Source organism: Geotrypetes seraphini, chromosome 1 (genome assembly GCF_902459505.1).
Source record: "Geotrypetes seraphini chromosome 1, aGeoSer1.1, whole genome shotgun sequence".
NCBI lineage: Eukaryota > Metazoa > Chordata > Amphibia > Gymnophiona > Dermophiidae > Geotrypetes > Geotrypetes seraphini.
The window spans coordinates 2,990,217-3,003,521 of NC_047084.1; the positions used below are offsets into that span (position 1 = coordinate 2,990,217).

Genomic DNA, 13,305 nt, shown 5'->3' on the forward strand with positions numbered 1-13,305 from the left:
GAGGTGAGCTCGAAGGAGTCGTAGATCGAGCGGACCATATACTTGCGCATTTGGAGAAGGCCAGATATGTGCTGCTGGAATAGCGGGACCTTGCGCTCAGGAAGGTACTTCTGGAGGGCAGACAGCTGTTGGACCAAGTGTTTGAGATAAAAGGAAAAATGGAAGGAATAGTTGTTTGCCCTGTTGGCAAGCATGGCATTTTGGTAAAGCCTCTTGCCAAACTTGTCCATGGTCTTACCTTCTCTGCCAGGAGGGGTAGAGGCATAGACACTGGAGCCCTGAGTCTTTTTTAAGGTGGATTCCACCAGAAGGGACTCATGGGGCAATTGAGATTTGTCGAATCCTGGAATAGGGATGACACGGTAAAGGTTGTCCAGTTTACGGGGAGCTCCCGGTACCGTGAGGGGATTTTCCAAATTTTTGTAGAATGTCTCCCGTAAGATGTCATGTACGGGAAGTTTGAGGAACTCTTTAGGAGGTTGCTCAAAGTCTAAGGCTTCTAAAAAGGCTTGGGACTTTTTGGAATCAGATTCAAGGGGAAGTGACAGAGCAGCAGACATTTCCCTCAGAAATTTAGAAAAAGAAGACTGCTCAGGTTTAGAGGAGGCATCAGGCGCCGATGGTTCCTCATCAGATGAGGAGGGATCCTCCTCGGTACCGAGAGGAGTCTCCTCCCATAAATCCGGATCCCTGACCTCTGGTGCGTGTCGGGACACCGGGGTGGAGGGTGCGGTGTGGTGAGTTTTGGACAAAGATTTACCAGAGCGCACCGAAACGGCACCAGGGGAGGACGATCGGCGTCGTTCTCGGTCCCGAGAAGAGTGCCGTACCGCCTGGTGCCGAGCAGGATCCACTGTGGTTCGAGAATGAACCACAGGATCATCAGGAAGTTGTTGTGCCGAAAGGATCGGCATCGAGGTGTTTACCGGTACCGAAGGAGTGGACACCGGGGGCTCGGTGCGGGGCTCGGGCCGGTCTGGTACCGGAAGGAGCGGTGCCAGGATAGAGGGTAGCAGTTGTTCAAGCTGTTTCTTCAACTGCTCCTGAAGCTGAGTTTGTAGGATGGCCGAGATACGGTCATCCAGGGGTGGCATCGGAACCGCTTTCTTTTTCTTCGGTTCCTTGGATGCCGCTCCACGCCCCGGCGATGAGGAGGCCGATGACGAGGCACTCACCGTTATCGGGGCGGAGCGTTTACGGGACCGGTGCGATGCCGGTATGGACGGTGTCGTCACCGTAGCTGGAGGGCGCTCGAGGGAAGAGGAAGGCTTCTTAGCCGGCTTACCTGGCGCCAGTGGCGCCGATGCGGGATCGGTCGGTGTCGAGCTGGACGGTGCCGATTTCTGCGGTACCGCCGCTGAGGGTGATGAATCCATCGCCGACTCGGAGCCGAAGAGCAGGGTTTGCTGGATTCTTCGGTTTTTAAGAGTACGTTTTTGTAAAGTGGCACAGCGGGTGCAAGAATCTGCCCGATGCTCCGGACCCAGGCACTGCAAACACCAATTGTGTGGGTCAGAAACGGAGATCGGGCGTGCACACCGCTGGCACTTCTTAAAACCGACCTGCGGGGGCATGAAGGGGAAGATAGCCTCCGCAAAATCGAAGTCCGAGGCCTGTATAATGGCAACAGGCCCCGCCGGGGCAAAAACGAAAGAAACAATAAAAATCAAAGTTTTTTTTTTTTTTTTTTTTTTTTTTTTTTTGTAATTGAAAGAAAAAGGAAACCCGGAGGTAGAGGAAGAAAAAAATATAACAAAAGCGCGAGCGGGAAGGCAAAAAGTGATTTCAACGGCCGTTGAAAAAATACACGCGTCTTCTTCGCTCCGCGGAAACGAAGAAACTGGGGACCACGCACTCCTCCGTCGGGCGGGAAGGCACTCGCGCACGCGCGGTGCGGCCAACTAGAAACTTCTAGTTAAAAGGTCCGTACCGAGGGCTCCGTCGGTGACGTCACCCATGTGTTAAGAATATGCTGCCTGCTTGTCCTGGGATAAAGAGTTTTACCTTAAGCAAAATTGTCATTAACTATTTTTTCTGCGGCCCTCCAAGTACCCTATTTTTTCTGCAGCCCTCACATTTAAAGTTTTAATATCTTTCCTTTCTCAAAATTGACACATTTCAATCACTATATTGAAAATAAAATCATTTTCCCTACCTTTGTTGGTTGGTGACTTTATTTTTCTGTGCTTTTAACTATGTTTCCAGGGCCTTCTTGTCCTTTGACTGTTTTTCTCTCCGTCTTCACTTTCTGCCTTGCATCCATCTTTGGCATTAACTTAATATTCAATTTTTATGCTTTCTTTTCAAAATCTACGTTTCCATGTCTTCCCTTCCCTTCTAGCTCTCTCTTCTTCCGTCCCTATTTCCATGGTCCAACATCTCTTTCCTTCCTTTCCCCTGGTCTGGCATCTGTCTCCTTCCATCCCCAACTTTTTATTTCTTTCACCCTGCCCCCTTCTTTCTGTCTCTCTCCATGCCCCCTTTCTTTCTATAAGTCTGTCTTTCTCTCTCTCTCTCCGTGCCCCCTTTCTTTCTTTATGCCTTTTTTCTTTCTCTCTCCATGCCCCTTTCTATCTGTGTCCCGTCTCCCTTCTTTCTTTCTGTCAGTCTCCCTGTCCCCCCCTTTCTTTCTTTATTTCTCTCTGCCCTCCCCCAAGCCATCACCACCAGAGAACAGGCCGGCGCCGAGTTCTTAGTTCTCCCTACTTATCTTCCCCAGCATGGGGGCAGACCAATTCTCGCCACCCGACGTCAATTCTAACATCAGAAAGGAAGTTCCGGTCCAACCAGGCAGCAATTGACTGGCCAAAAACTTCCTCTCCGACGTTACAATTGACGTCGGGTGGTGAGAATTGGTTGGCTCTGTACGCTTTTTAACATTCATTCCTACAATTGACGTCGGGTGGTGACTTCAGAGGAAGCCAGGCCAGTGCAAGGCAATAGGATAGAGTAGTTGCTCCCATTGACAAAGATTTTAAAGAGTTATGGGGGAGCAGGGAAGGGCGGGCGTGAGCTTAGCATGGTGGGGGTGCGGCAAGGTGCCGGCGTCCCTACCAAGACAGCACCTGGGACAGTCCCCCCGCCCTCCCTTACTATGTCATTTGGGGAAGGAATGGCTGGAGATCTTCCTACCTGGAAAAGGCTACTACTAGTCCACCAGGATATTTAAAGGTAGGCCCTGGGAGGGCAGAGGGGTTGTGGCAGGCCTGGACCAACGGGACCTGTTCTCTGGCAGTACTTACACGGTAAGCAGACAGAAAGAGATTGGATGGGAGGGGGGAGGTGTTCGACTTCAGCCAAAAATACACTGGCATTTTGGCCAAGAATGACCAAAACAGGATTTCAGACCAGTTTCAGTGCTAAAGTCAAAACTGAAATTCAGACAAACTCTAACCTAGACCAGCGCAAACCACTGAAAATGACAGGCTGCATTTAGCAAAATCAAAAATTCCAGGGTGAAGAACCTTTGTTACTTAACTTGAATACTGTTATGTTTTCTAGGAAAAGTAAAATCAGTCTCCTTATGAATTGTTCGAACACATCCTTCTGCAGTTATGAGATGTTAAATGCAACCATGTTTTAAAAGAGGGAGCTTCTGAGCTGTTAACATCAAAGTCTTCAAAAAAGCAGAGCATAAAAAAACAACAGGAAAACCTCAATACAGAGGTCAGCAAAACTACTGTTCTTAAATTTATTTATTAAAAACAAATTTTTAGCCTGCACTATCTCCAAATCTAAGTGGCATACAAATAAAAACCCAAAAAATACAATTAAAACAAATTTACATACAAAATAAAGACAAAGACAATAAAAAAATCATAAAACATCATGGCTATATCAAACAAGTAGTAAAATATTTAACAGTTCAACCTCAAGAAAAGGCCTGCTCGAAAAAAAAATAATGCTTTTATTTGGTTTTGAACAGCAGGCAAAAACAGATTTAGCCATAAACTCTGAAGCAATGTGTTCCATATAGCTTCATACCCCATAACCACAAATAGGGAATCTCTATAACCTTCCAATTTAATATGCCTCAACTAAGGAACATCAAAGCAGGCATTTATCTATGGACCTTAAGGCACATGTTGGTGAATGGATCTTAAGGGTGGCACAATACACAGAAGAGCTTTAAAAAGTCAAAGTCAGGGTCTTAAAAATATATTTGCCCTAAAATAGTCAATATAGTTGTATTAACACCAGAAAAATAGAAAATGGAAAAATAGGCATCAGAAATTAAACAAGTTGTTGCATTCTGTGTCACATGTACCTCTTGAAGTGACCACATAGAAGCAGTGTTCCCGCTAAGCTGCGTTGGCCTGCGCTCACGCACAAAATATTACATCGCAGCGCACAAGTTTCTCTTCACAGCGCACACACGCGTCGCAAATTTCCCCACAATTGCCATGCTTCGGTTCCTCTTCTTCCTTCCTTCCTCCCCCCCCGCGGGACCCTGCGGCACCATCAACTCTTACTCCCTCTAATGTCGGCCCTGCAGCTCCAGACTTCCTCGCACCTTCTCCCCTCCCCCTTTGGATCGCTATTATTTTAAATGTTATAGCCGCGGAGCTGTATCCATCAGTGGAGATGTCTAACCTCGGCCTGCCCCGGAACTCTTACTGCAACAGTGACTTCCTGTTCCTGCCTAGACGGGCGGCTGCTGCAGTAAGAGTTCCGGGGCAGGCCGAGGTTAGACATCTCCACTGATGGATACAGCTCCGCGGCTATAACATTTAAAATAATAGCGATCCAAAGGGGGAGGGGAGAAGGTGCGAGGAAGTCTGGAGCTGCAGGGCCGACATTAGAGGGAGTAAGAGTTGATGGTGCCGCAGGGTCCCGCGGGGGGGGGGGAGGAAGGAAGGAAGAAGAGGAACCGAAGCATGGCAATTGTGGGGAAGTGCAGAGCTGCAGGGAAGAGTGTTGCGGTACCCAGCTGGAGGGAGAAGGAAGATGAGGGAGGGAATTAAAGGAGATGCCAGGGCTTGGAGCGTAGGAGGAAGGTATGCCAGTCTAAGGGAAAAGGAAGGGGGAGATGTGAGAGCATGGAGGGGGAGCGAAAGATGGAAGAAAAGGAAAGGAGAGAGATGCCAGAGAATCAGGGAAGGGGAGATACCAGACTATGAGGAGAGGTGTGGGAGAGGGAAGGCGAGGAGAGAGATGCCAGACCAATGGGGTGAAAGGAGAGATGGAAGGGGGAGGCATACAGTTTCTGGAAGGGGCATAGAAGGAGAGAAGATGCCATATAGGGGAAGAGAGACGGCAGACAGTGGATGGAAGGAAGAGAGTTACAAGAAGATGAGGAAAGGAGAAACCACAGAAGACAAAGGTAGAAAAAAATTTCTATTTATTTATTGCTTTAGGAGACATGTGTCACTGTTTCTGTGAAGCATTGTATGCAGAGTCCAGCTTCTTGCTGGTTCAATTTAACCTTTGTCTATGTATTTTTATTTTATCCCCCCTTTTACAAAACTGTGAAGCGTTTTTAGCACCAGCCTTGGTGGTAGCAGCTCTGATGCTCAGAATTTTATGAGCATCAGAGCTGTTACCTCCGTAGCTAAAATCCACACTACAGTTTTGTAAAAGAGGGAGGGGTTAGTTTGTGATTACATATTCCTTACTAGGCGAAGGTGTTTTCTGTGTTCTGTGTGTTTTCTGTTAGGATTGACGGTGTAGGATTGATCTGTGCTGGTCTGGCTTGTTTAGTTTTACAATGGGTGTATTGATGTACTGCTCACTGCAATATGTAAGATGCTGCCTTTTCCTAGGTACTCATGTGTGACGTGTGGTTTGTTACTAAAAATCATGTTTTTCTTACAGATGGGGGGGGTGCCAAAAAATGATGGGCCCCGGATGTTACATATGCTAGGTACGCCACTGTATGTAAAGATACCAGAAAGCTGGCGTAGCAAAAACTTCTAAGTTTTGAGTATTTAACCCTCCCACAATCTCACGGGCACTCGTTTCAAGTTTATTGAGATTTTGATTTAAACGCAATATCAAATATTTTCAATGCGTATAACAAAAATAAATTTGGGGAAATAAATAAAACCATTTGAACCAGTGTTCCCGCTAAGCTGCGCTGGCGCACAAAATATTACATCGCAGCGCACACGTTTCTCGTCACAGCGCACAATCGGAAGAGGCGTACGGCAGATGGCAGGGCGGCGAGAGGAGAATCGGGCGAGTTGGCTCATAACTTGCTGGCGCCCGATATTTTTGGCTCACGGTGAAAAAAGTTTGCTCACAACACCCGCCCGCTTAGAGGGAACACTGCATAGAAGTCCCCTAAACAAAGCACTGCAATAATCAAACAATGGGAACAAAAAAAGCTTGAACCACGTTACAAAAATTGCACACACACAAAAAAAATCAGGCAAATATCGTAAAATGAGATAGATCTTGTTTTACATTCTTTATCTACTCTCATAACTCCCTAATCCCTTATTTGACCTGTTTGCCCATCTTGAATAGATTGTAAGCTCTGTTGAGCAAGGACTGTGTATAGTGCTGTATGTGTCCGAAAGTGCTAGAGAAGTGATTAGTAGTCCTTTAATAACATACAAACATTTGGGCGTTCTTTGCCACAGTATGTCTACTATGTAAATACCTTTTTTGGCACACAGAATTTGAGTGTAGGATTTCTGATCCAGCCTGCATAGATATGACAATCACAATCCCAAAAGGGAAAGACATTTTAAGTCAGGTCACAGCTGACCTCATCTGTCTTACCTTAGGCTTAGCTGGAGTGGATTTGGCATCGTGGCTGGAAGGCGCTACCCCGGTGCTGCTAGCTTGCTTGGCTGCTGATGCTGGCAGTGGCCCAGACTGCTTGGTTGGACTTTTTGGCTGAATGATAAATAATAAACATTTGGTTAGTGCAGGAGGCAACAGCCCAGATGTTTGAGTTTTCTTTGGAAAAGTCATTTTTAAGGGCACTTACTGCAGTAGGCTCCTTTTGCTTTCCTGCATGGGGCTGTTTTGTATCGGGAGGCTGTAAATAAAGACAAAAAACACAAGCTAAAAAATTATTGCCAAAGTTTAAAAGTAAACACTATTTTATCCCAAGATATGGCATGAACAAAGTAACCACTCATTGAACACTGCAGGGGAAAGTCTAGTACATCCAGCAGTGCTTGGAATTAGAGAATGACATGGGGACAATTTTCCCCTGTCCCCTCAGGAACTCATTTTACCATCCCGTCCCCGCAAACTCATTCCTGTGCAGACAAGCTTCAAACACTTTAAAATCATAAGTGTTCGAGGCTTGTGCAGTTAAGGCAGAGTTTACAGGAACGGGGCAGTGACAGGGAAATTGAGTTCCTGCAGGGATGGGGACATATTTGTCCCCGTGTCATTCTCTACTTAGAATATCACCACAGGCAAAACAAAAATTTCCTGACACATTCCTACAAATTTTGAAATTCATCGAGGACCAGAATCAGCAGCATTGTCAGTTGCTGTGTAGATTCTTGCTTGGTCCCTAGACTTGACTAACTCTTACCTGGGGGCATCAGATACAACAGAGGTCTCAGAAAGGAAGGAAGGAAGAAGACAGCTATTATGCAACAGTAACACCCACTTGTACCAGCTCTTGGAGAGAACTATGATTCAGCTCTCTCCTGGATTTGCGATAGAAAGATACTTGGAAAACTGATGTGAACCAAAGTTTTTAGGAATCGGGGCAAAAATATACTTATATTTTTCCTCACTATATTTTTCATTTGTTGTGTCTGATTGGAAGGAGGCAAGAGTGGCTTTGATTTTTTTATTTACAAATTTTGTTTGCCTGTTTTATGACTTTGCCTTGCTTTTTGCTCTTTTTTTTTTTGTTATTATGGCTATTTTGAATAATTTTTTTTTTCGGCAGTACGATTGATTTTTGGTATAAAAAATGGGAACACATAACCTCCTATTATCAAAAACTTCACTGGCTGCCCCTGGAGGCAATAGTTCTGTTCAGATTTGCCTGTCTTTGTTTCAAATCTATTCTTGGTTCGGCCCCTATATACCGTATTTTCTCGCATATAACGCGCGCGTTATACGTGGTTTTTACAAACCGCGCATACCCTTGCGCGTTATACGCGTGAGCGCATTGTACAAAATTTTTTTTACATAGTCCCCCCCCCCCCCCCCCGACGCCCGATTCATCACCTGGAAGGAGCGCTCGCACTCCCACCCCGAAGGACCGCTCGCACCCCCACCCGAAGGACCGCTCGCACCCCCACAGCCTCCCCCCCTCCCCCATGGAGAAGCTGTCTACCTTGTTTCCGGATGCCAGCCCAGCTGCTTCCTCTGCTGGCGGTCCTGCCCCTTCTCAGAGCCCTGTGCTGCGCTGCTTCCTCTTCAGGCGGTCCCGCCCTTTCTCTGATGTCAGAGAAAGGGCGGGACCGCCGGAAGAAAAAGCAGCACAGCAGGGCTCAGAGAAGGGTTGGGACCGCCGGCAGAGGAAACAGCTGGGCTCGCTGGCATCCGGAAACAAGGTAGACAGCTTCTCCATGGGGGAGGGGGGTGAGGCTGTGGGGGTGCGAGCGGTTCTTCGGGATGGGAGTGTGAGCGCTCCTTCCAGGTGATGAATCGGCATTCCCCAGGGGTCTGTACTGGGACCACAGCTTTTTAACAAATTAATAAAGATCTAGAGATGGGAATAACTAGCGAGATAATTAAATTTGCTGATGACACAAAGCTGTTAAATCGCAAGAGAACCTTGAGAGACTGGGCATCAAAATGGCAGATGACCTTTAAAGGGAGCAAGTGCAAAGTGAGGCATGCGGGAAAGAGGAACCTGAACTATAGCTACATGATGCAGGATTCCACCGTCCAAGAAAAGAATTTAGGTGTCATCACTGAGGATATGTTGAAAATCTTAGCTCAGTGTGTGGTGGCAGTGGCTAAGAAAAGCAAATAGAATGTTAGAACTTATAAGGAAAGGCATGGAAAACAAAGATGAAAATGTTACAAAGGCATTTTATCACTCCATTGAGTGGTCACAAAGATACAGTGGAATTGGAAAAGGTACAGAGAAGAGTGACAAAAAATGGTAAAAGAAATGAGACAACTTCCCAATGAGGAAAGGCTAAAGTGGCTAGGGTTTTTCAGTGTTGAAAAGAAATGGCTAAGGGGAGATATGATAAGAGGATTATAAAATAATGATTAGAGTGAAACAGGTATATGTGAATCGCTTGTTTTCTCTTTCCAAAATACTAGGACTAAGGAGAACGCAATGAAGTTACTGAGTAGTAGATTTAAATCAAACCAGAGAAAATGTTTCTTCAGTCAGCATGTAATTAAACTCTGGAAATTGTTGCTGGAGAATGTGATGAGAATAGTTCGCTTAGCAGAGTTTTAAAAAGGTTTGGATAGTTTCCTAAAAGAAAAGTACATAAGCCATTATTAAGATGGACTTTGGGAAATCCACTGCTTATTCCTAGGGTAAGAAGCATAACATCTGTTTTACTCTTTGCGATCTTGCCAAGTATTTGTGAAGTGGGTTGGCCACTGTTGGAAACAGAATACTGGATTTGATGGACCTTAAGTCTGTCCTAGTGTGGCACCTCTTATGTCCTTATGTTCCACTCCCACATAGAATTCAATATGGAAACCAGGAAGTAACAATAGGAATGACTATGTGGCCACAAGACAGATACTGCCTTGTTATATGGCTGCATGAGTTCCAAATTAATTGAGCAGGAAGGAATGGAAGTTTCAACAGCACAGGCTGGAAAACAAGGAAGCTGGAATAGCAGTATAGGCCTGTACTGCCAAAGAAAAGAGTGTGAGGCAAAGCCTAAGGAGTGTCATTGAGCACACGTTTTATTCTGTTTAAGATTGCTCCTGAGGTTCAGTGATAACTGAGAGGTAAACAGCCGCATGTCAGTATTAGGCAGCAGGCTAAAGACTGAATAAAGGTAATTTATAAACGTCCAACAGTGGTCCCAATCCCTCCTAGCAATGTAATGGAGCAGGCCGATTCATTTCCTGCTGGCTCTTAACAATGAAGTGCAGCTGTTCACTTACTGAGTGTCAGAACTGAACTAACTGGGGGGAGGGGGGAAAACTTGGCAGCTGGCTGGGAGAAGCCAGAAACAAGAGATAAAGAGCAGCCCATCCAATGCAAAGTCAAGGGTCTTGCATTTGCTGTGAGGGGAATGAAGGAGACAGCTGGGATGAGTGCTTTCAGGGAAGGATAGGGAGAGAGAGCGAGAGCTAAAGGCAGAGGAAAACCTTGTGTGTATACGTTGGGGTGGGGGGGGGGGCGAGAGGAGATCAAAGCAAGATCAAGATGAAATGGTAAAGCCAGGGGGAAAAGTCAAGATTTATGATGTGGAGATTCTGCATAAAAGTTGTAAAAATTTGGCATCTTTGAATAACATTTTTCAATGCTGCCTCTTAAATGATATTTTCTTATACAACCAAATACATTCCACAGAATTTTTGCAAATATATCCATAAGTAAACTTTACGCTGGCGAAATTCAGCTATTCACTGCACTGGATAAAGATCCCAGTATCACGGTGAATGGGCACTTCGGATTACAGCCCTTATAGCTCATCTATTCTTATTTGCTAGGATCCCTGCGTTTGTGGTTTTGCAGAGCAGGGAATCTAGATTGGAACGCAATTTTTCTCTTGGCCTGGAGAAGCACATCTCTGAGGATGCATGCATGTCTTGGTGAGATAAATACAGCATGGGCTCCTTTTACTAAGCCGCATTAGGGCTTTGCCGCGCACGCAAGACCTTAACGCTAGCATTGAGCTGGCCTTAGTTCTAGCTGCGTAGCGTGGTTTTAGTGCACGCTAAATACACTAAAGCAGCTTAGTCAAAGGAGCCCTATGTCTTTTGGTTGAGCAAAGAGATTTAAATGGCATGGTTAAATGGTTGTTTGAATGGTCACTGGGACAGCCAGGGAAACAAGCACTGATCAAAGTTATTTATCTGTCCCGGTAGGCTCACAATCTATCTAATGTACCTGGGGAAATGGAGGATTGAGTGACTTATCCAGGGTCACAAGGAAGAGCATGGGATTTGAACTCGCAGCCTCAGGGTGCTGAGGCTGTTGCTCCAACCACTACGCCACTCCTTCCTTCCTAAGATACTGTATATCAATTGCTCTTCTAGGCACTTACCTTTTCTATTTGGACAAAAATTTAAAGGTATAATTCTGCTCAGGCTTTGAGTTCTAATCAAGTAGGTCTCTAGAGGGTCCTCATTTGCAGTGGAGTAGGGTCAGAGCATTTTAAGCCACTGGACTGCACTTGAGAAATCAAGTGCCAGTTGATACAAGTTAGAATCAAATATTTGGCATTTTCTGAACTAACTAGACTGAAGCTGGTGTGTTTCATTTTTCTTTTACATTGGTTTTTGTTTTTGTCTAAAGAATGATGATAGAAGGTGGCAAGGTGCCTATGCCATAAATCTTAAAGGTGTTCCATGCACATGACCTGGATGATGAGTGGAATGGGCATAGATGGCAGTGTTACTTAAGGCTTTTGTTTATGCTTATAGATTTTATTTACGATTAATATGAACCACAATGGGTACAGCTTTTAACATTTTTGATTTGATTTTCTCATCTCTTTCAATGGTCTTGCCACTAAGAATCCATGTAGTAGTAGTAGTACTATAGGTTTTCAAAGAAACACCCGTTAGTTGTGCTTTAAGTTATTCGTTCAGTGGTTGAACGGAAAACTTTCAGCACTGATTCTGGATTCTCATCAAAACATTCCCCATTTTAAAAGAGATTATTTTAGCAACTTAGGCCCAACCACTTGACCTTTTATTATCTGGGATACTTTTTTAGATAAATTTGGCCATTTAAATCACTAACCTCCAAATTCTATGTATGATGCCTAAAAAATTGGCACTGATCAGAGCAGCGCTTAGCGCAGTTCTATAAAATGCACCCACTATATATAGAATCATGCTTAGCGGCCATATGTAAATAAATGTCTCAGTCACTTATAAAAACTAGAAAAAAACCTCCCAAACCCCAAGAAAAGAAAATGACTAAGGGAAAGAGACAAAGACCAACTGCCAGCTCAGTCAATAATAATAAAGTTTGTTATCTATTTAAGCAGAAGAGCCCTCAGTCACACAGCCACCGCTGGAAGATCCCAGGGAAAAGCTGACGCGGGTTTACACCCATTTTCTACCTCGCTTTTCAAGCTGTGTCGGAGAAACTGAGAGACCCAGCGCAGTCAAGTTCCTGAAGAAGGGGGTGTGCACCCCCGAAACGGAGTCCCGTAGGACGAAGCCAACATTCGCTGACTGCTTACACACGGAGAAGCTAAGTTCTTCTAGTTTGTGTTTTGCTTGGTTTGATTTGGACACTCATTTTCCTTTTGGCCCCCTGACTAGGGGATAGAGACAAATTTCAACTTAATTTATCGGTGTGTTTTTTTATATATTTTTTCACACACATTGCACTTTATAGTTGCACTTTATTTACTCACTTATTATGCGGAGAGAGCCCGGGGATGTTTCGCAGTTAACACTCTTCTGGGTGTAAGCCCGCGTCAGCTTTTCCCTGGGATCTCCCAGCGGTGGCTGTGTGACTGAGGGCTCTCCCGCTTAAATAGATAAACTTTATTATTATTGACTGAGCTGGCAGTTGGTCTTTGTCTCTTTCCCTTAGTCATTTTCTTTTCTTGGGGTTTGGGAGGTTTTTTTCTAGTTTTTGTGATTTTTCTACCTCCATTTTTGTAGGGTTCATTTTTTGTTCTTTCAGTCACTTATAAGACATTGATAAATCATTCATAATAACATACTAACATCAATGTCCCATATCTTTCTTTTCTTAATCTTTTAGATAACTTATCAGGACTTCAGACATGCCATTTGGTCACCACACATTTTTCATGGCTGCCAAATAATTTTTAATGGCTATGGCTTCTTCATTAGCCCCTCTCTATTTATCTATTTTCCGTGTTTTATATATTTTTTTATTTTTTGTAACTTTTAAAGTAGTAAACATTAATATCAATAACTTAATTTGCGTTATTAAAAACTTATCTTAAATATTTTCAATGCTTGTTTTTTCTTATCGTGTCAGGAAAGGGACCTGTCACATCGACATGTTTCACCGTTAGGCTATGTGGATCGGGATGGTGCAGATAAGTTTACAAAGGGGGGGACTTTCCTTGAAGCAGCCTAACGGCTAAACATGTCGATGTGACAGGTCCCTTTCCCGACATGATAAGAAAAAACAAGCATTGAAAATATTTAAGATAAGTTTTTAATAACACAAATTAAGTTATTGATATTAATGTTTACTACATTAAAAGTTACAAAAAACAAAAAATAGATAAAACA

General features: G+C 44.4%; 1 protein-coding gene across 5 annotated transcripts in view; it reads right to left on the reverse strand.

Moving 5' to 3' along the window:
- The window catches only part of CAST (calpastatin), a 285,855-nt gene that overhangs the window by 132,353 nt on the left and 140,197 nt on the right, over positions 1 to 13,305 (reverse strand). For all 5 annotated transcript variants that reach the window (XM_033914801.1, XM_033914972.1, XM_033914887.1 and 2 more), the window contains 2 exons: positions 6,938 to 6,988; positions 6,727 to 6,843 (listed from right to left, as the gene is read on the reverse strand). In XM_033914801.1, the coding sequence (XP_033770692.1) occupies positions 6,727 to 6,843; positions 6,938 to 6,988 (168 nt within the window). The remainder of the gene's footprint in view (positions 1 to 6,726; positions 6,844 to 6,937; positions 6,989 to 13,305) is intronic.